Genomic DNA, 21,758 nt, shown 5'->3' with positions numbered 1-21,758 from the left:
GTGTAGTGGATAAGGTACATTCTTGATGCACATAAGGTTGTGGGTTTCAATCTTGTCAGCTGTTTAACATATTTTTATTTTAAAATCTTTATGGAAATGATTTTGATCATTTTTTTTGTTCAATTAACTGTTTTAAATGTTATTTTATAAATTTCCAATCCTTTGTCACATCATTTTAATGGTCATATTAACTATATTGTTCGTTCTTATTTAGTCACGAATAAAGAAGAACTGGAACTGGAATCTTTGTGCATGTTATTTTTATTATTTTTATTTACTCTATCTATCATAATATTTAAATGCTTGAAAATATTGATCTGTTAGTAAAAAGAAAAAGAGAGACAGACACACAACAATCTATTTATATTCACTGTTCAACATTATCTTTTTTATAGTAATCACTATACACACAATTAATCATTATACAGTCATTTTTTCCTGAGGGTATGCAGCTTTACTGTATGGTTAAATGGTGATGGCATCCTCTTGGATAAAATATTCCACAGTTAAAAAAGAGTCCTCCATTCAGATCTCCAGCCAAGGACTACTCAGGAGGACACGGGTTATCTTTAGAAAGAAAACTGGATTCTATGGATCGGAGTGTGGAATGTCAGATTGCTTAGTTGGGCAGGTAAGTTAGAAAATTTAAAAAGAGAAATGAATAGGTTAAAGTTAGATATAGAGGGAATTAGTGAAGTTCAATGGCAGGAGGGACAAGACTTCTGGTCAGGTGAATACAGGATTATAAATACAAAATCAAATAAGAGTACTGCAGGAGTAGTTTTGAAATAAATAAAAAAATAGGAGCATGGATAAGCTACTACAAACAGCATAGTCAGTGCATTATTGTAGCCAAGATAGACATGAAGCCCACACCTACCACAGTGGTACAAGCTTATGTGCCAATTAGCTCTGCAGATGATGAAGAGATTGAAGAAATGTATGATGTGATAAAAAAAATTAAAAAAATATTCAGATAGTTAAGGTAGGCGAAAATTTAATAGTCATGGGGAACTGGAATTCAATAGTAGGAAAAAGAAGAGAAGGGAAAGTAGTAGGTGAGCATGGACTGGGGGTTAGGAATGAAAGAGGAAGTCGCATACTAGAATTCTGAACAGAGCATAACTTAATCATAGCTAACACTTGGTTTAAGAATCATGGAAGAAGGTTGTATACATGGAAGAGGTCTGGACACAATGGAAGGTTTCAGATAGATTATATAATGGTAAGACAGAGATTCAGAAACAACATTTTAAATGGTAAGACATTTCCAGGGGCAGATGTGGAGTCTGATGATAATTTATTGGTTATGAACTGCAGATTGAAACTGAACAAACTGCAAAAAGGTAGGAATTTAAGGAGATGGGACTTGGATAAACCAAAAGAACCAGAGGTTGTAGAGAGTTTCAGAGAGAGCTTCAGGGAACAACTGCCAAGAACAGGGGAAAGAAATACAGTAGAAGAAGAATGAGTAGCTTTGACAGACGAAATAGTGAAGGCAGCAGAAGATCAAGTAGGTAAAAAGACAAGGTATTGCAGAAGAGATATTGAATTTCAAACAATGGAAAATCCAGGATGGAATGTATAAAAATGCAGTAAATGAAGCAGGTGAAAAGTAGTACAAACGTCTCAAAAATGGGATCAACAGGAAGTGCAAAATGGCTAAGCATGGATGGATAGAGGACAAATGTAAGGATGTAGAGGCATAAATCATGAGGGGTGAGGTAGATAGTACCAACAGGAAAATTAAAGAGATCTTTGGAGAAAAAAGATCCACCTGTATGGATATCAAGAGCTCACATGGAAAACCAGTCCTACACAAAGAAAGGAATGCAGAAAGGTGGAAGGCGTGTATAGGAGGTCTATAAAAAGGTGATGTCCTTTAGGGAAATATTACAGAAATGGAAGAGGACATAGATGAAGATGAAATGGGAGATATGATACTGCACGAAGAATTTGAGACAGCACTGAAAGACCTAAATCAAAACAAGGCCCCGGGAGCAGACAACATTCCATTAGAACTACTGATAGCCTTGGGAAAGCCAGCCATCACAAAACTGCACCATCTGGTCAGCAAGACATATGAGACATGTGAAATACCATCACACTAAAAGAAGAATAAACTAATTCCAATCCCAACTATCAGTTTAATAAGTCACGGCTGCAAAATACTACCTAGAATTCTTTACAGACGAATGGGAAAACTGGTAGAAGCCTGCCTCAGAGAAGATCAGTTTCGATTCTGCAAAAATGTTGGGGCAAGTGGGGCAGTACTGACCCTATGACTTACCATAGAAGATAGATTAAGGAAAGGTAAACATAGGTTTCTAGCATTTGTAGACTTAGAGAAATCTTTTGACAATGTTGACTAGAATACTCTCTTTCAAATTTTGCAGGAGTCAGGGGTAAAAAAAAAAAGGACCAAAAAGCTATTTAACATTTGTACAGAAACCAGATGGTGGTTATAAGAGTCAAGGGGCACAAATGGGAAGCAGTGGTTGGGAAGGGAGTGAGACAGGGTTGTAGCCTATCCTCGATGATGTTCAGTCTGTATATTGAGCAAGCAGTAAAGGAAACAAAAGAAAAATTTGGAGTAGGAATTAAAATCCATGGAGAAGAAATAACACCTTTGAGGTTTGCCAATGACATTATAATGCTGTCAGAAACCACTAGGGATCTGGAAGAGCAGTTGAACTGAATGGACAGTGTCTTAAAAGGAGGGTATACAATGAATATCAACAAAAGCAAAAGAGAATAATGGAATGTAGTCAAATTAAATCAGGTGATGCTGAGGGAATTAGATTAGGAAATGAGACACTTAAAGTAGTAGATGAGTTTTGCTACTTAAGGAGCAAAATAACTAAGGACCATCTAAGTCAAGCATATATAAAATGTAGACTGGCTATGGCAAGGAAAGAGTTTCTGAAGAAGAGAAATTATTTAACATCAAGTATAGACTTAAGTGTTACAAATTTTTTTCGGGAAGTATTAGTATGGAGTGTAGCCATCTATGGAAGTGAAACATGGACAATAAACAGCTTACACAAGAGCATAGAAGCTTTCAAAATGTGGCGCTACAGAAAACTGCTGAAGATTAATTATATGGGTAGATCACGCAACTAATGAGGAGGTACTGAATAGAATTCAGGAGAAGAGGAATTTGTGGCACAACTTGACTAAAAGAAGGGATTGGTTGGTAGGAAACATTCCGAGGTATCAACAGATCACCAATTTAGTATTGGAGGGAAGCATGGAGGGTAAAAATCATACAGGGAGACCAAGAGATGAATACACTAAGCAGATTCAGAAGGATGTAGGTTGCAGTAGTTACTCGGAGATAAAGAAGATGGCACAGCATAGAGTAGCATGGAGAGCTGCATCAAACCAGTCTCTGGACCGAAGACAACAACAACAACAACAACAACAACAACAAGTCCTTCAAAACACAAACTCTTGCTGTACTATGGACAAAATTATGAAGATGAAAATTTAAGCAAAAAAAGGACAACAAATAAAACTAAATTCTAACAACATTAGGAACAGAAATAATGGATACAATAAAATGGATAAGAATACAAAATGACAAAACAGAATAAAATAAATAAAAGTTAATACACAAAACTGTAAGTAAAATCACATGCTCAAAGATTCCAAATTAAAGAAATAATAATTGGAAGATAAAATAAGAGTAAATGAAATAGTTACTACAATCATTAAAATAGCATAACAAAGAATTTGAAATCTCTGAAAATCATATTTAAACCAATTAACTGAATAAAAATGATTATCATAATCATCCTGACACAGATCTGAAAATTAAAAAAATTAAAGTGTCCTAAAAGATTCAAACCAACAATCTTCCATACAGCAGGGACATACTTTACCCATTACACCAGAATGCTGCTCTGTGTACCGTAACCAAATTAGGCTCTAGAATATCGCACAAAAATTCCAGATTTTTTTTTCTGGCAATTACTCACAAACAGGACCCACCAGGGTGAATGGCTGAAGGGTGTGATACCTGGGACCTTAACCTACACCACATTAAAACTTTGGCCACCCACTGGGGACCTCTTCTTGTTAGACTTTGAGTATGATGAGCCTGAAAAGGCCTATGTAGAGAAATAATGGTCACAGGACATGGAAGAAGTCAAGAATGAACTGAAGTAAGAGAATGGGTTGCTGGTAAGTGGATAAAGGATGGAAAAGACCCAGCATGGTTTAATAATGAAATTTGGCAGATGCTGAGAAAGCAGAGGCTGTTGCACCCTCTCTCTGTTCAAAAGGGAATGTATACATGAAGACAAGCAAAGGTTACTAGAGATTAGTGCATCTGTGAAAAGATCTATGCGTAAAGCATAATACAACTACCACCATCACACCTTAACAAAAAATCTGGCAGAGAACCCAAGAAAATTCTGACTGCATGTAAAATTGCTAAATGGGTCTAAAGCTTCCATTCAGTATCTTTTTAACCAGTCTGGTGTGGCACTCAAAGACAAGCAAATGAAAGCTTAAGTTTTAAATTTCACGTTCATGAAATTGTTCACAGAGGAGAATTGTACAAACATGCCTTCATTTGACCATCAGACAGACTCCTGTATGACAACATAGTAATAAGCATACCTGGTGTACAGAAACAACTGAAGGATTTGAAAGCAAATATATCACCATGTTCAGATGGAATCTCCGTTCGATTTAAAAAAGAGTACACTATGGCATTGGTCTCTTACCTAGCTTGCATTATCATGAATCTACTGCCCGGTGCAGAGTCCCAAGCGATTGGAAAAAAGTGCAGGTGACTCCAGTGTATAAGAAAAGTAAAAGAACAGAAAATAACAGACCAAAGTCCCTAACTTCTGTTTGCTGTAGAGTCCTTGAACATATTCTCAGTTCAAATACATTAAACTTTCTTGAGACTGAGACACTTATGTGCACGAATCAGCCTAATTTTAGAAACGATTGCTTGTGCAGAGCTCAGTTTGCCCTTTCTCACATAACATACTGAGAATTATGGATGAAGGGCAACTGGCGGATTCCATATTTCTAGATTTCCAGAAAGCAGTTGACACGGGGCACCATTGCAGGCTATTAGAGAAGGTACGAGCATATGGAATACGTTCACAGACATGTGAGTGGTTCAAAGACTTGTAAATAATAAAATCCAATATGTTGTCCTCAACGACAAGTGTTCATCAGAGACAAGGATGTTGTCAGGAGTGTGACAGGACCGATGTTGTTCTCTATATACATAAATAACAGGATGGGCTAATTATGCTGTGGTGTAGAGTAAGGTGTCAAAGCTGAGTGGTGACTGTAGGAAGATACAAGACAACTTGGACAAAATTTCCAGTTGGTGTGACGAATGGCACCTAGCCTTAAATGAGGAAAAATGTAAGTTAATGCACATGAGTAGCAAGATCAATCCTTTAATGTTTGGATACAGTAATACTAGTGTCTGCTTGACACAGTCAACTCATTCAAATATCTGGACATAATGCTGCAAAGCGATATGACATGGAACGAGCATGTGAGAAATGTGATAGGGAAGGGGAATGATCAACTCTGGTTTATTGGGAGAATTTTAGGAGTGATTCACTTGTAAAGGAGACCACATATAGGATACTGGTGTGACCTATTCTTGAGTTCAGAGATGGGCTGCTAGATTTGTTACCGGTATGTTCAAACAACATGTAAGTGTTACGGATATGCATTGGGAGCTCAAATAGGAATCCCTGGATGGAAGGTGAAATTCTATTCAAGAAACACTATTGAGAAAATTTAGAGAACAGTACCTGATGCTGACTGTCGAAACGATTCTACTGTTGCCAACATACAGTGCGCATGAGGACCACGAAGATAAGATACGACAAATTAGGGCCCACATGGAGGCATGAGGCATATAGACAGTCATTTTTCCCTCGTTCTATTTGAGAGTGGAACAGGAAAGCAAATGACAAGTAGTGGTACAGGTTACCCTCCGCCACGCACTGTATGGTGGCTTGTGGAGTATCTATGTAGGTAGATGTAGCTGACAAGATAAAAAAGTCACTAGAATTAAAAATATTTTTAGGTCATGTCAGTGGGAGAGAAAACGGTAATAAGATGGGTATTGAACAGAGTACCGGCATGATGGGAAGAGATGTCTCATAGTGTGATGGTCAAAAAGAAGGAGCAAACAATGATGATGATGATGATGATGATGATGATGATTACTGATTTTGGGAAAGGGACCAAACAGTGAGTTCATCAGTTCCATCAGATTAGGGAGGGACGGGGAAGGAGGTCAGCTGTGCCCTTTCAAAGGTATCATCCTGGCATTTGCCTGAAGTGATTTAGGGAAATGAAGGAAAAATTAAATCAAGATGGCTGGACACAGGTTTGAGCTATCATCCTCTGAAAGTGAGTCCAGTGTGCTACTACTGTGCCACCCCGCTCCATAGGAGCAAGCAAAAATGATCTTATAATGTCTAGAAAAAAGAATGCAACAAGAAGGCCCTGATGGTAATAGGGACAATGGGGGCACAAACAACTAAAATCACGAATGGGGAGATGAAGGGACAGTGCCAAAGTGTTGAATGTTGGATGGCAAGATGGCAGAGGCAGCTGCACATGGGGAAATTTCTTTGGTCAGGGCAGCAGCAGAAGTGGGCACAATAACAGCATCTGAGAATGTTTTCACCCACTCGAATTGGGGACAAGGCAACTGATGGTGAAGCAACATATGACGACAGCAACAAGAACTGGAGATGGCAAGGCAGAAACTTTAGACATGAGAAGAGGAAACATTTCACACTGAAAGGAAAGAAAGAAATGCACAGACCCTGACATGAAAACAGTACAGATAGAAACAGGAAACAGGTAAATATAGATCAGTTTTGGCTGGGCCCTGACCTAGAACTAGTAATGATGGGAAAACTGTGTCATTAAGAATGATAAATATGATAAGACATAATGCGGAAGTGAAATATGAGCAGAGGAATAAAGTTCAAGAATTAGTCAATTATATGCATAATGATGCAAAGCTATTAGTGAATAGTATTGAAACAAGTGACAGTACAGTGATTTATGTAAATTGTAATGCTATGGATGGTACTACAGCCTAGTCAGTTAAAGAAAATGTTATGGGTATGGAGGAATTATGACCAACTCAGAGGAGAAAGAAGAAAATAAAAAGATGATGATCCAGAAGTATCAAAAGATATGGTTTCAGAAGTATCAAACACTTCTAATGCTGAGCCACTGAGTGACTTTGTAATTTTATCTGAAGCAGAGGCAATGTGCATGCAGGAAATGGATGGGTACAACAGCAAAAAGGCAGATATGTGGATGCTGCCTCAACAGCAGCATTTGCTGAGCCAGAAGCTGTAATTATAAAAGAAACACAAGATACAAATGAGAACAAGGCAAATTCATGCAAATTAGATGTATATAAGCAGAACATTGCACCTCCAGAATCAGATCTGGCTGATGTTTCTAAGTTAAAGAGTAGGTGTAATGTTTTAAATGAAAACATGCTCAGTGCCAAACTTGTTTTTATTAATAAAAATTACTTGTTTTGTATTTGTACGGCATCATCAGATTACCTGGAGGCAATGGTACAAAAATTAATATAACAAACGGTAAATAGAATGAGGCAGGATTCTAAGCTGTGCAGTCATGCATACAAGGGTCATCAATATATGCATGAACTCGTGTAAAAATGTAATGAGATATTATCCATCCATCAACTGCTGCTGAAGTGCATTAAATAAGAATAACAAGTGTGTGGATATAACATCCGGTCATCAAATGTCTTATCAAATACATGAAGGACCTAAACAGGGAGTAAAAGCAGTAAAGTAAAATTCATCAAGCTTAATGGTGGGTGGTGGAAGAAATGGAAATTTAAAGTAGATAAAATACTAGACCAGTTAAGCACCTTATGAGTGTTAAAGCAGGCTGAGTATGGTGTACACATCTTATCAGTGAAATTCTATTAAGCCAGTCATCTATAGAGAAACAGTTAGCAAACCTAAAACATATTGCAGTTACCCATAACAACAACCCAGCAACAGCTGATGCTTTGTACAAACAAACGTCATCACCAAATGAATCTAAAATCTCACTAGGCTTGTCAGTCTCCAATACGAAATTTATGAAGATCCAATTTGTAGGAAACCTGTCATATAGCTTAGCTAAGCTATTTAAGAAGCAGGGCACACAAGCTATTTTTTCATCAATTAACAAAGTTCAAAACAGTTATACCCATAACAAACAACCACGCAAAGACAAATACGCAGGCTCTGGTGTATATAGAATTGAGTGCAATGACTGTGATGCATTATATACAGGGTGAACCAGAAAAATGTTTACAACTAGATTTAATGAGCACCTACTGAAAGAGAGAGCGCAAGTTAAGCATCACTCAGCCTCCGCTGAACACCTGAATTCAAGTGGCTATCAGCCTCCAACATGAGCGTGCTGCATACCACCCACAAAAGGAAGAAGATGAATTTCTTGAGAAAGATGGATATCACCAGACATTCATGTGGCAGTAAAGAAAGGTTATTGAACAATCAATTGTTTAGTAAAAACCATGCTTTTAACGATGTACTCATGCCACTTACTACGTCTCTCCCATAATATTGCTTACTTCCAGATCTGGTCAGGATAATCTTTACCATTCTTTCTTCTATGATAATGCGAGTTTTTGTCTTAGGATTTATTCTTTTATCTCTGTGATTTACATAAAAATCAAAACTTTTTACAATGGATTTACAATAATATTATGGAAAGGACAGATTTGTTCTCAGCATACAGAGGAGATGTTATTTAGCAGACAGGCACAAAGAAAACTGCTATAAATGGGAGCTTTTGGCCAAAAGGCCTTCTCATATATAGAAAAAATACACACACATTCATGCAAGCAATGAATATGTATATGTGCCTGTATGTGGGCATTGTAATTAACAAGGGGACCCTCCATACTGTAAATCACAGATTTTGATGCACTTCAAATATGTTGTAGAGGCACTTAACCTGAGCACCTGGCTATCCGAATTTTTAGCGATGGGCCTTGGTTTTTGAGAAAAATCAATATTGAAGTTCATTGCGTGCTTTGTATGCCTGTAACATTATATATATTCCGAGCAAGTCAGTGTAATGCAGCGGTAAAGGTCGACGGCTACCACGCTGGGGGTACCGTGTTCGAGCCCTGGTCTTGTACTCCGTACTCCCCCCCCCCCTCGCTTCCACGAACCTTTCTTAAGTCTCTCAATAGTTCTCCGTTCTCCATTTATCGAGATGAGTTCCACACAGTTTTACATCCTTTTTCCCTCGGTATAGTATCAATTTATGTTTCAATCGAGAAACTCTGTGAGATTGCAGACTCTTCAAGTTCCATTTAGGATGAGCTGCTGCAAGAGCGACTGCTTTTTCCTTGAAGGACAGAGGCACATAATCTATTGGTTCTGGCGCGACTCTTCGGGAACATAATCGCCATCTTCCTCTATCCCCATACATGCAAAGTGAAGGGTTTTATTTTATTATTTTTTTTTTCATTTGTCCAAAAGAGAAAATATTCATAAAAAAGTAAAACTTACCACATCATATTCTCCCAATTCATCTTCTTCATTGAAATATATCAATTCATCATCAATAATGATCTGTCTTTCAGTCAAGACATCCTGTATTGTGATACATATCTCATTGCCAATTGCAATGGAATTGGCAGAGATCACACTAGGCGGTGTATTCGTTACGAGATTCAAATCTCGCAGTAGATTTTCGGCATATTTAATGGCATTTGTGATTTCGCCTTTTGATTCTTCGCTCAACTCCTCTACTTGTGGATCTTCTTCTGGCTGCACTATTGCAGAAACACTTGGTTCTTACATTTCACAGAATTTTTCTAACACACGGCACTGTGAGCAACTGACGCTGTACTTACATGCGAACGTAAACAAATACAACTCACATCCTCATTGGCCGCAACTAGGAGTTGGGGTTCCCGTTACAGCTAACGATATTCACAGGAGAGGGGACGATAATGGGCGGAGATCGATTTCAGGTAATACAAGAAGTGAGTCTTGTACGAACATTTGGAACTCCAACTGCGAACCACAAATGGAATGAATATTTGAAAAAATTAATAACTGAATATCTTTATAATTTCGCACACCTTACACTGTTTGTTGATATTCTTTAAAAAAAAAAAAAAATTGAAAAATTCGATCGATTTTGATAAAAAAAATAATAACAAAAAAGTACACGAGCGGGATTTGAACATGGTACCTCAAGCGTGGTAGCTGTGAACCATTACTGCTGCACTACTCTGACTTGCTCAGAATATATGTAATGTTCCAGGTATACACAGTGCACAATGAACTTAAAAATAGATTTTCTCAAAAACCACGGCCCGTCGCTAAATAACTGGATAGCCAGGAACTGAAGGTAAGTACCTCTACAACATATTTGAAGCACATCAAAATCCATGATTTACAGTATGGAGGGTCCTCTTATAAGATAAAAGTGGTTAATAGCATACTGGGAAGAGTATCAAGTTGAACTGGAATGTTGAATCATCTGTGGCATCTTCAGAGTGAATGATTTTTGGAATTTGTTAGTTTAATCAAAATGAATGAGCGAGATATAGTTAGGTGTTTTTCCATTGTTTGAAAATGAATAATGGATGTCATTTTTTATTGCAGAGGAACCTTACCATCTTTTATGATTAATTTTGTAGCAAATAATTACAGTTCGTCAGGTTCAGATAGGCAGTAGTTTAGTGTTTTGTGCAATAGTGGCTAACATAAGTATCTCACCCTATAGTCTAATAGCCAACCATTAGGATCACAGTCAGATCTCTTAAAAATTATGGGGATGAGAGCTTACTACGTAATAAAAACTTTTACATCTGTATTGCTGAATTCAATAAAGTACGGGTATAGATGAAACGTTCTCATCCCATGAAATCCTTGTGGTTGTTACTTATGTAAATACTGAAATACAGATGGAGATCTGAATCTAATTCTGCAAATATAAGTTCATGTTCAAAGTTGTTATCAGTGGGCCAACTTGCTAAGATGTAGAGAAGAAGTATGATCAAAATACAGGTATGTGAATGAAATTTATGTGGGGATTAATAAATAATAATAGAAGTAGGGAAGTGAAATGAAGGATTTGGGAAAAACAACAACAACAACCAGAAAATCAGGTGACATATCTTAATTTCTCAAAAACCATAATGTGGAGGGAAAACAAACAAGTTATTCTGATAATAAAAATCCCATGCAATAAAATAAGAGAACGAGCAAAGAGTAAGTTAGATGAGAGTGGAGGAGCATATTCAAAGAAGAGGAGACAGAAATAGTTAATCATACAGAGATAAGAAACTGGGAACTGTGCAAGCTGTTATGGTTACGGGTTGCTGTTGCTATTACTGTTGCCTGAATCAACTTACTTACAATTTACTTACCGGATCATACCTCCACAACTGGTTCCCCTGTAAACCATGGCAACCGTAGAGGGTTACAGGCGCCTTACTCTCAGTACTAGATACATCCCAACACACTGTGCGCCCAGTGGGACGAATATCCTTATGCCACGTCAATGTGAAGTTCTGGAAAATGCAAGTTACTTTCAACTTTCTCCAGCTTATCTGGTGTGACACATATTTCAAATATGAAAATTTCACAGAGAAACTACAGATTACTATAAGGATTACAATTGCTTGCTTGAATGCACTTGTGTCTGTAGATTTTCCTTAGCTTTTTCTGATGGAGGTCCAGGGAGTGGAGAGAGGTGGTTCCAACAACCATCACACAAGAGTCATGGGTAGGGAACCATCACAGGAATGATCGCAGCGAGCAATGGAGAAAGAAGGAGTAAAGTTCTGCCTTGTTCATATAGCATTGCCAATAGCAAAAATGATGATTGTTTCTATCAAACTGCTTTCAAACAATTGTTCAATATAAATATGTTCTTTGCTAATGCCACTGATATAATATTTTACAATACAATCATTACACATGTTAGGAAGTTTTATGAGTAGAAAATTAAAATTACTATAAGAGAATGTAATAAGAATGATCAAAACTTCCTGTATACATATTTCTGTCCAGTCAATTTTCAACTTCACATCCAGGAAGACAGGAATTTGTTAATTTAATATAATTTTTTAATCAAATGTGCTACAGAAATTTCCAGAAAACTATGTTAAACAAGATGGCTGATCATTCAAAATGTAAACTATGCCTTGCTTATTACATGTATCTTTTGTGTTTCTATAGTGTAAATGTGGATGCTCAACATCTTTATTCCATGTAATAGATTGCACAAGATTTCATGTTTCAGCTTTTACCTTGTTAAGGTGTTTGCCATAAATATGTCTGTCCAAATCAGATACTGCCTGTAAATTACTCTGCTAACAGGTTATGGGCCCAGGCTGCATACTTTGGCACAAAATTCTAAAACATGTGAGATCACTGACTAGCAAAAATAACAGTTAGGAGTGACATAATGGTTTCTCTAAATACCAATTCACTGCCTCCAACTGAGAAACTAACAGGGAGAGAAAACTGTATTATATATTAGTTTGCTATGTGAATGTATGTAGAACACTAACAGTTGCAGAATTGCATCAGTGGCAAAATAACAGATCTAACTAAAGTGTGCAAAGCAAGAGCCACAATTATACACTCCATCCATCCATCGAAATATGTTCATTTGCAAGATACCTCTACAGCTAAAGAACCATGGGGCAAGCTAAAGCAATCTACAAAGATTCCAACCTCTTCCAATGAACGGGGTTGCTAAAGACACTGGTAACAACGAGACATGAAAATTGTTTGTTAACAGAAGATAAGTGCCACATTACAAAAATCAAATGGCTTAGGCTTTGACGCTGAAGAAGAATGGGTTCAGTGTATTTTACTTGCAGGGTTACAAGATAAATATAAATCTGTGATATTCAGTTTAGAAAACACAAACTTGCCAATCATGGCACACTCCATAAAAAATAAATTACTAAACGAAATAAATGATGACACATGTAACGAACCATTCACTGCTAGTCTACAAGAAAAAGAAAGATGATGTTACATTCAAAAAAACATCCAACCTGCTGCCACTAAAATACGTACACAATCAGGAGAGAGAGAGAAAAAATAAAAAAAATAAAATAAAAATTAAAAAAAGAGGCACAGCAAGAGCAAAACTGATGGAAAAACTTCAGCCAAGACAGCAAGCTACCAGACATTCTTCTCAATCACAACAGCAGATTAAGATACATGGACAGAAATTTATACAGACTCAGGGGCATCAGTGCACATTTCCAAATATCCACGCAATGAAAAGAATGTTCAAACACTGATATGCTCACAATTTGTAATAGTAAATATGGACAACTTACTTGCAAAAGGAATAGGATTTTCTTATATAGATGTTCTCACATTCAATGAGAGCGATAGAATTAAAGCGGATGATATTCTGTATACATCTTATGTAAGCACAGATCTACTATGTATTAGTAAAATAGCAAAAAAAGATCATTCAATTTTACCTGACAGACAAGACTGCCGTATTTACAACACATCCAACAATGGGGATGCAAACGGAATCTACTGACTATAGCAATCATATGGTCAAAATTTTGAAGTAAAATCTGAACTGTTGTCAAATAGTGTAAACTTGTGGCTCAAAACACTAGGTCATCTACACTCTGAAGCTGTGCAGGCACTATGCAAAGGTCTGAATCGTGTCATTTCATATGAGGCAGTAGTAACTATTCCGTGTTCAATTTGCATAGAGAGCAAACAAAGAAGACTCCCTTTTTCACAATTTCACTCAACAGCCATGGAAATTCTCGAGTCAGTACACTCAGGTTTGTATGGGAAGGTACAAAGAAGGTCATTTGTAGGAGCGAAATATTTCATTACTTTAACTATTCTAGGACATTATTTATATCTACTCTAGGGTATAAAAATCAAATGCCACTGCTAATTCAAAGCTTTGAAAACCTGGCTGAAATGAAAATTGGAAAATGGATCTCCACTGTGTGCACGTGTAATGGTAGAGAGTTCGTGAAATAATCTGATAAACTTCTTCAGGCAATAAGGGATCCAATGTCAGACTATAGTGCCACATATGCTATAATGAAACAGAATAGCTGAATCATACAACAGCAGAAAATGCAAGATGGCTGCTCTTAAAATGAAATTTGCCAAATATTTGACAGAAGCAGTCTACTTCATTAACAGATCTCCATCTAAAGCACTATAAAACAAGACTCCAGATAAAGGTTGGGCAAACAAGAAGCCAGGACTTCGATACCTCAAAATATTTGGAAGCAAGGTCTACGTTCACATTCTGAGAGACTACTGATGAAAATGGTAAAAAGGAGTATTGCTTGTATCTTGATACAATACTATGAAGATTCGAAAGCATACAGAGTTTTTGAGCCTAGTTGCTAGAGAACAATAAAAATGAGAAACATTACTTTTGATGAGGTTGCTTCTAAACAATATACAGAACAAACCAAGTTGTAGGAACAAAGTTAATTACTCATGCCCCACTGAGCAGAATAAAATAACAATGGCTGAACTGGAACAAATTGAACCTACATCTGACTATCAGTTCATGTAGTAGCTCAATGAGTGCTAGCTGCAATGAGGAATCAAGTCCAGACAATGCAAACAACAAGAATGAGCAATTATAGCATCTTGAGCCAACACAAAAGTCATGAAGATTTCCAATGCCAAATAAGATGCATGATTTCGTAACATATCAGTCCAAACAGTCAACTGTCTCTGATCCCTGTCAGTGGTAGAAGTAATGATCAAACAATGGAAAATCCTGTATGGAATGATGACAACATGCTGAAAAGTATATATTATATACACAGTTAGATAGATAAAAAATCTACTCGCCAGTCAGCAGCAGCAGAACACATATATAAAAGGTATTACAGTCTGCTAGCTTTTGGAGCCAGTGGCTCCTTCTTCTGGTGGAAGGGTTGAAGGGATAGAGAGAGAGGTAACGGAAAAGAACTGGCGAGGTTGAGGAAAAGGGGTAGAGTTCAGAAAAGTTTTCCAGGTTCACGGGAGACTTACCAGATGGGATGAGTGTGTTGTTAAAACAGAACAGGGAAGGAGATAGGTGGGTGCAGGGCGGGAGTTAGTGAAGATTGAGGCCAGGCGGGTTATGAGAACATAGGTTATATTGTAGGGAGAGTTCCCATCTGCCCAATTCCAAAAAGCTGGTGTTGGTAGGAAGGATTCAGATGGTGCAGGATGCAAGGACTCACTGAAGTGAAGCACGTTGTGTTGGGCAGCACTTTCAGCAATTGGGTGATCCAAATGCCTCTTGGTCACCATTTGCCAGTGGCCATTCATGTGGGTAGACAGCCTGCTGTTTGTTTATATGTTGAGTAGCAATCTATCCTTTTCATAACATTTGGTAAAATATTACAGAGGTAAAATAGCTCCCACTTTGATCCCCAGGTGTGGATTACACAGGAGGATGTCGTCACGAAGAGAAACAACACTAGCGTTCTGCAGGCCAGACCGCAGAATGTTGTATCCCTTAATTGGGCAGGTAGGTTAGTAAATTTAAAAAGGGAAATGGACAGATTGAAGTTATAGTGGGAATTAGTGAAGCTCAGTGGAAAGAGGAACAAGACTTCTGGTCAAGTGAATACGATGTTATACATACAAAATCAAATAAGGATAATGCAGAGTAGGTTTAATAATGAATAAGAAAACAGGAATGTGAATAAGCTACAATGAACAGCACAGTGAACACATAATTGTACCCAAGATTGACATTAAGCCAGCACAAATGACAGAGGTACAAGCTTATATGCCAACAAGCTCCAGAGATGATGAAGAGACTGAAGAAATGTATGATGAGATGAAAGAAATTATTTAGACAGTTTTGCAAGGCAAAAATTTAATTGTGATGGAGGACTGAATTCCATAATATGAAAAGGGAGAGAATGAAAAATAATAAGTACATATGGACTGGGGGAAAGGAATGACAGACGAAGCTGCTTGGTAGAATTCTACATGGACCATAATTTAATCATTGCTAACACAATGTTTATAAATCATGAAAGAAGGTTATACACACAGAAGACACCTGGAGACTCCAGAAGGCTTGAGATTGATTATGTAATGGTGAGACAGACATTTCAGAACCAGATTATAAATTTTAAGACATTTCCAAGGGCAGATGTAGACTTGACCACAATTTATGGGTTATGAGCTGTTGATTGACACTGAATAAATTGCGGAAAGACAGGAAATTAAATGGGACCTGGATAAATTGAAAGAAAGAAGAGTTGCTGCGAGTTTCAGAGGAAGTATTAGGCAACAATTGACTCAAATAGGGGAAAATACTACCACAGAAGACTAAATGCTAGCTTTGAGAAGCAAAATAGTGAAGGCAGTAGAGGATCAAATAGGTAAAAGGGCAAGGTCTGGTAGAAATCCTTGGATATCACAAGAAATATTGAATTTAACTGATGAAAGAAGAAAATATAAAAATCAAGAAATGAAGCAGGTAAAAGGCAATACAAACATCCCAAAAAAAGTGACAGGGCATGCAAAATTGCTAAGTAGGAATGGTTGGAGACAAAATGTAAGGACTGAGAAGCATATTTTACTATGGCAAAGATAGATACCGCCTGTAGGAAAATTAAAGAGACCTTTGGAGAAAAAATAAGCAGCTGTGTGAATATCAAGAGCTCAGATGCAAAATCAGTACTAAGCAAAGAAGGAAGTTGAAGGAGTATATAGAGGATCTAAACAATGGAAATGAACTAGGAAGGCAATATTACGGAACGGAAAGAGAAAATAGATGAGTATCAGATGGAAGATATGATACTGTGAGAAGAATTTGACAGAGCACTGAAAGAACTAGCTGGCAACAAGGCCCCTGAGTAGACAACGTCCCATCAGAACCACTGATAGCACTGGGAGAGATAGCCATGATAAAACTATTCCACCTTTTGTGAAAGTGGTAAGAAACAGGTACATACCCTCAGATTTCAAGAATGTAATAATCCCAATTGCAAAGAAAGCAGATGATGACACGAGAATATTATTGAACTACGAGTTTAATAAGCCATAGTTGCAAAATACTAACACCAATTCTTTAAAACAGAATGGAAAAACTGGTAGAAGTTGACCTTGAGGAAGTTCAGTTTGGTTTCTGATCAAGTAATGTTGACGCGACGACTTATCTTACAAGATAGGTTAAGGAAAGGCAAACCTATGTTTATAGGATTTGTAGAGTTAAAATAAGCTTTTGACAATGTCTGATGGAATACTCTCTTTGAAGTTCTGAAGGTAGCAGAGGTAAAATGTAGGGAGCAAAAGGCTATTTACAACTTATACAGAAAACAGCTGGCAGCTCTAAGAGTCAAGAGGCATGAAAGGGAAGCAGTGGTTGAGAAGGGAGAGAGACAGGGCTGTAGTCCATCAGTAATGTTATTCAATCTGTACACTGAGAAAGCATTAAAGGAAACCAAAGAAAAATTTAGAATAGGAATTAAAGTTCAGGGAGAGGAAATAAAAACTCTGAGGTTTGCCACTGGCATTGTAATTCTGTCAGAGACAGCGTAGGACTTGGAAGAGCAGTTAAAAGGAATGGTCATAATCTTGAAAGGAGGATATTGGATCAAAATCAACAAAAGCAAAACAAGGATGATGGGTAGCCAAATTAAATCGTGACGCTGAGGGAATTGGATTATAAAATGAGGTACTTAATGTAGTAGGTGAGTTTTGTTATTTGGGCAGCAAATTGACTGATGATGGCTGAATTAGGGAGGATATAAAATGTAGACCGGCAACAGCAAGAAAAGTGTTTCTGAAGAAGAGAAATTTGTTAACATCAAATATAAATTTGTGTCAGGAAGTCTCTTACAGAATGTATTTGTCTGAAGTGTAACCTTTTATGGAAAAAGAACACACACTGTAAACAGTTCAGACAAGAAAGGAATAAAAGCTTTTGAAACGTGGTGCTACAAAAGAATATTGAAGATTAGACGGGTAGAATAAAAGCTTTTGAAATGTGGTGCTACAGAAGGATGTTGAAGTTTGAATGGGTAGATCACATAAATAATGAGGAGGTACAGAAAAGAAATGGGAAGACAAGAAATGTGTGGCACAAATTGACCAAAAGAGGGGATTGGTTGCCAGGACACATTATGAGACATCAAGGGATCACCTGTTTAGCACTGGAGGGAAGTGTGGAGGGTAAAAATCGTAGAGGAAGACCAAGAGATGAATGCAGTAATCAGATTCATAAGGATGTAAGTTGCAGTAGTTATTCAGAGATGAAGAGGCTTGCACAGGATAGAGTAGCATGGAGAGCTGCATCAAACCACTCTTAGGACAGAAGACCACAACATCAACATCATAGTGCCTGTGAGATGCAGTTGCCCTGTGCAGTTCTGACATTCAGTCGGCACATGCACCAACAGCAATGAACATGTGGGCGCACTGTCATGATGCAAGAGACATGATTTGTCTCACCACATTTCTCGCTGTTTCCTTCTCACATTTTCTCGCACGGGTTGCAACACATCTCAATAGTACCATCAATTAACAATTTGTCCCTGTGGCATGAACTCTTGATGAACTAATCCTTCAAAGTCAAAGAAAACTATCAGTGTGGCTTTGACATCTGAACTGACCTAACAAGTGCTTTTTGGTCTTGGAGAACCTTTTGCAACCCATTGTGAATACAGAATCTTTGTCTCAGCATCATGACCACAGACCCACATCTCGTCAACAGTTAGTATTCTCTTGAGGAACATTTCGTTCTCACTTGCGTGATCCAAAAGCTTTTCACAGATTGTGAGGCAAAGGTCTTTCTGATCTTGACTCATGATCCGTTGGATGAACTTGACTGGAACACGATGCATTCCAAGATCCTGTGTCAGAATTTCAGGACATGGTCCAACTGAAACATTACATTCTTCTGCAAACTCTCGGACAGTCAGCCTTGATAGGCACGCACAATTTCATTGTTGTACCTGACACAAGCAACGTTGGTAGACATCAAAAGGCTTACTGAACGAGGGTCATCTTTAACATCGTCCGGCCATTTTTAAACCAGTGAACCATAGATAACACCGAATATAGTATAAACATTCATCACTGTAGGCTTCCTCCATCATTTGGTGTAACTCTGTAAAGGTTTTCTTGTGTTTCACACAAAATTTAATATAGACGCCTTGCTCCTCTAACTCTGCCATCTCCCAATCTGTGTGACACAACATTCAACTCAATACAGCACTGAACAATAACTAACAGACATACAACAATGAAACTCCCGGTAGTAACACATTACGCACAAGCATGTGCAGGGATTCCAACCACATTTCACTCCAACACACAACTGGCATGAAATTACAAATTTTCCAGAACTTTTTGAATAGACCTCATATATGTACTTAGTGATGAGAGAGGCCATCAGAGAAGTCACGGTATACTGCTTTGTGGGAATCTAACAACCTCCACATTGACTGGCTACCATTCTGGGTACAGAGCAACCGCACCTGCATGCCCCACATTACTGACAAATTCTGAGATAATGTGGAGGTGAAAACTAGTGATGCAGAACATTTGTAAACAAACCAAAAGTTGTGGGGATTTTAACAGAAAGTCAAACTTGAATAATCAAAAGTGGAGACTGGAGATAGAGCTGACTCAACACTGAACAAAGCATCCATCGGAGGCTAAGTCAGTGGGAAACAAATAATCAGAGAATAGTATCGTGGCACAGGATGAGGAGATACAGCACTATGGCTTTGTACCACATGCTCACCACATATCAACAGTCAAAAGAGTTGTGAGTACTGTGAGTGGTCCAGACAGTCATGCTTAACCCTCCAAGCATTTGCAATTCACACTTATCTGTAGACCAACAATTCTAGGAAGGTACAAATAAATGCAGATTATTTCATGAATAACGAACTAGTGTACCAGACACAGTTTAAACCCCCCCCTTTTTTTTTTTTTAAAGAAGAGAGGAAGGAAGTGGTGGTTGCTTTCTTCAGCATGAGTGTTGAAATGTTTGATGCTCGACTCTCAAAAACAATACATAGGAAGGCACATCCAATCAATGGCTTCCCCCACCATGTTCACAAACATCTATGTGGATGAAAGACTCCCATTCTACATAAAATCAATCACTTCCTGGTACTTCTCAAATCCATTCCTATTTCAAACCCTCCCTGACTCCATCGATGTGACTTGCCTTTATGCAAAAATCCCACATACCCACAGCCTCTCAACTCTAGAACATCAATCTCTCCCAACTGCAACCTGAAATTCTTCCTAAATTGTCATTTAGTGTCACCCTAGCCGATTTCATTTTATTCATAACTACAATCAAACAATGGAAAATCCAGGATGGAATGTAACACTATTATGAAAAGGAAAGGTGCTATTCACCATATAGCGGAGGTGCTGAGTTACAGATAGGCTCTACAAAAAGAATGTCACAAATAAAGCTTTCAACCATTACAGCCTTTGTCAACAATATATGACACACACACACACACACACACACACACACACACACACACACACACAAAAGCAAGCAGATGCAACTCTCACACACGACTGCAGTCTCAGGCCAATGAAACCACACTGCAAGCAGCAGCACCAGTGCATGATGGGAGTGGTGACTGGGTGGGGGCTGGGGCGGGGAGGGGGAGGAATAGTATGGTCTGGGTGGCAGACAGTGAATTGCTGCAGGTTAGACCGAAGCCAGGGGAGAGGTGGGGGGAAAGACTGGGTGTGATGGTGGAGTGACAGCTGTGCACTGCTGGAATGCCTTCGTTAGTCATTGTCCTCACCCATCCAGCCCCCTCCCTGTTCCCATTCCAGCACTACACAACCGGCATTCCACCATCACACCCAGTCTTTTTACTTACTCCTTTTCCGCTATCCCCCCCCCCCCCCCCCACACACACACACACCTCTTCCCTGCTCTCTGTCTAACTTGCAGCACTTCACTGTCTACCACTCCCACCATACTATCCCCGCCCCCCCTCCCCGCCCCAGCCTCCTCCACACCTCCACCCAGTCGCCACTCCCATCATGCACTGGCACTGCTGCTCACAGTGTGGTTTGCGTTGCCTGAAACTGCAGTCGTGTGTGCAAGTTGCATTTGCATGGGGGAGAGAGAGAGAGAGAGAGAGAGAGAGAGAGAGAGAGAGAGAGAGAGAGAGAGAGTCATCTACTGTTGCCGAAGGCCTTAGTGGCCAAAAGCTTTTTATGACAGTCTTTTTGCTGTACCTATCTGCGACTTAGCATCTAGCATTTCCAGTTCACGGTGGGTAACAACTTTCCTTTTCATAATACTATTAATAACTACTTCTCTTCAGAGGGTCTGATCTACAAACAAATCAGAGGGACTGCTATGGGAACCAGGGTGGGCCCAACTAATGCCAACCTTTTCAGGGACCACATGTAAGAGGCTTTCCTCAAAACCCAGAAACTGGGCCTCCTGACGTTTATTGTGACATCTGTTTGGACTGTATTCATAGTGAAGAAGAACTCCTCTGCTCCCTGTAACAACAATCTCCCACATAGTATCCACCTGTCACCCTCTGACTAATGCTGTTCCTGTTTCCAAAAAACACAGAAGTTCACCCCTTACTACACAGTACTACCCAAGCCTCGACTGCCTCGATACTCTACTCTACCACGGCTATGACTTTCTCTAGTCAAGGCCTGAAATTAGATCCTCTCACCCTGATA

The 21,758-nt window shown here is 38.5% G+C and overlaps 1 protein-coding gene across 1 annotated transcript in view; it reads right to left on the bottom strand.

Annotated features, from left to right (window-relative positions):
* Window positions 1–21,758, bottom strand: part of LOC126412077 (N-acetylgalactosaminyltransferase 6) — a 154,622-nt gene that overhangs the window by 9,112 nt on the left and 123,752 nt on the right. The window contains exon 11 of the mRNA XM_050081481.1: window positions 11,459–11,602. Coding sequence (XP_049937438.1) covers window positions 11,459–11,602 — 144 coding nt within the window. The remainder of the gene's footprint in view (window positions 1–11,458; window positions 11,603–21,758) is intronic.

The sequence above is a fragment of the Schistocerca serialis genome, chromosome 7, assembly GCF_023864345.2.
Source record: "Schistocerca serialis cubense isolate TAMUIC-IGC-003099 chromosome 7, iqSchSeri2.2, whole genome shotgun sequence".
Classification (NCBI taxonomy): Eukaryota; Metazoa; Arthropoda; class Insecta; order Orthoptera; family Acrididae; genus Schistocerca; species Schistocerca serialis.
This window is presented reverse-complemented; position numbering and strand designations above follow the sequence as displayed.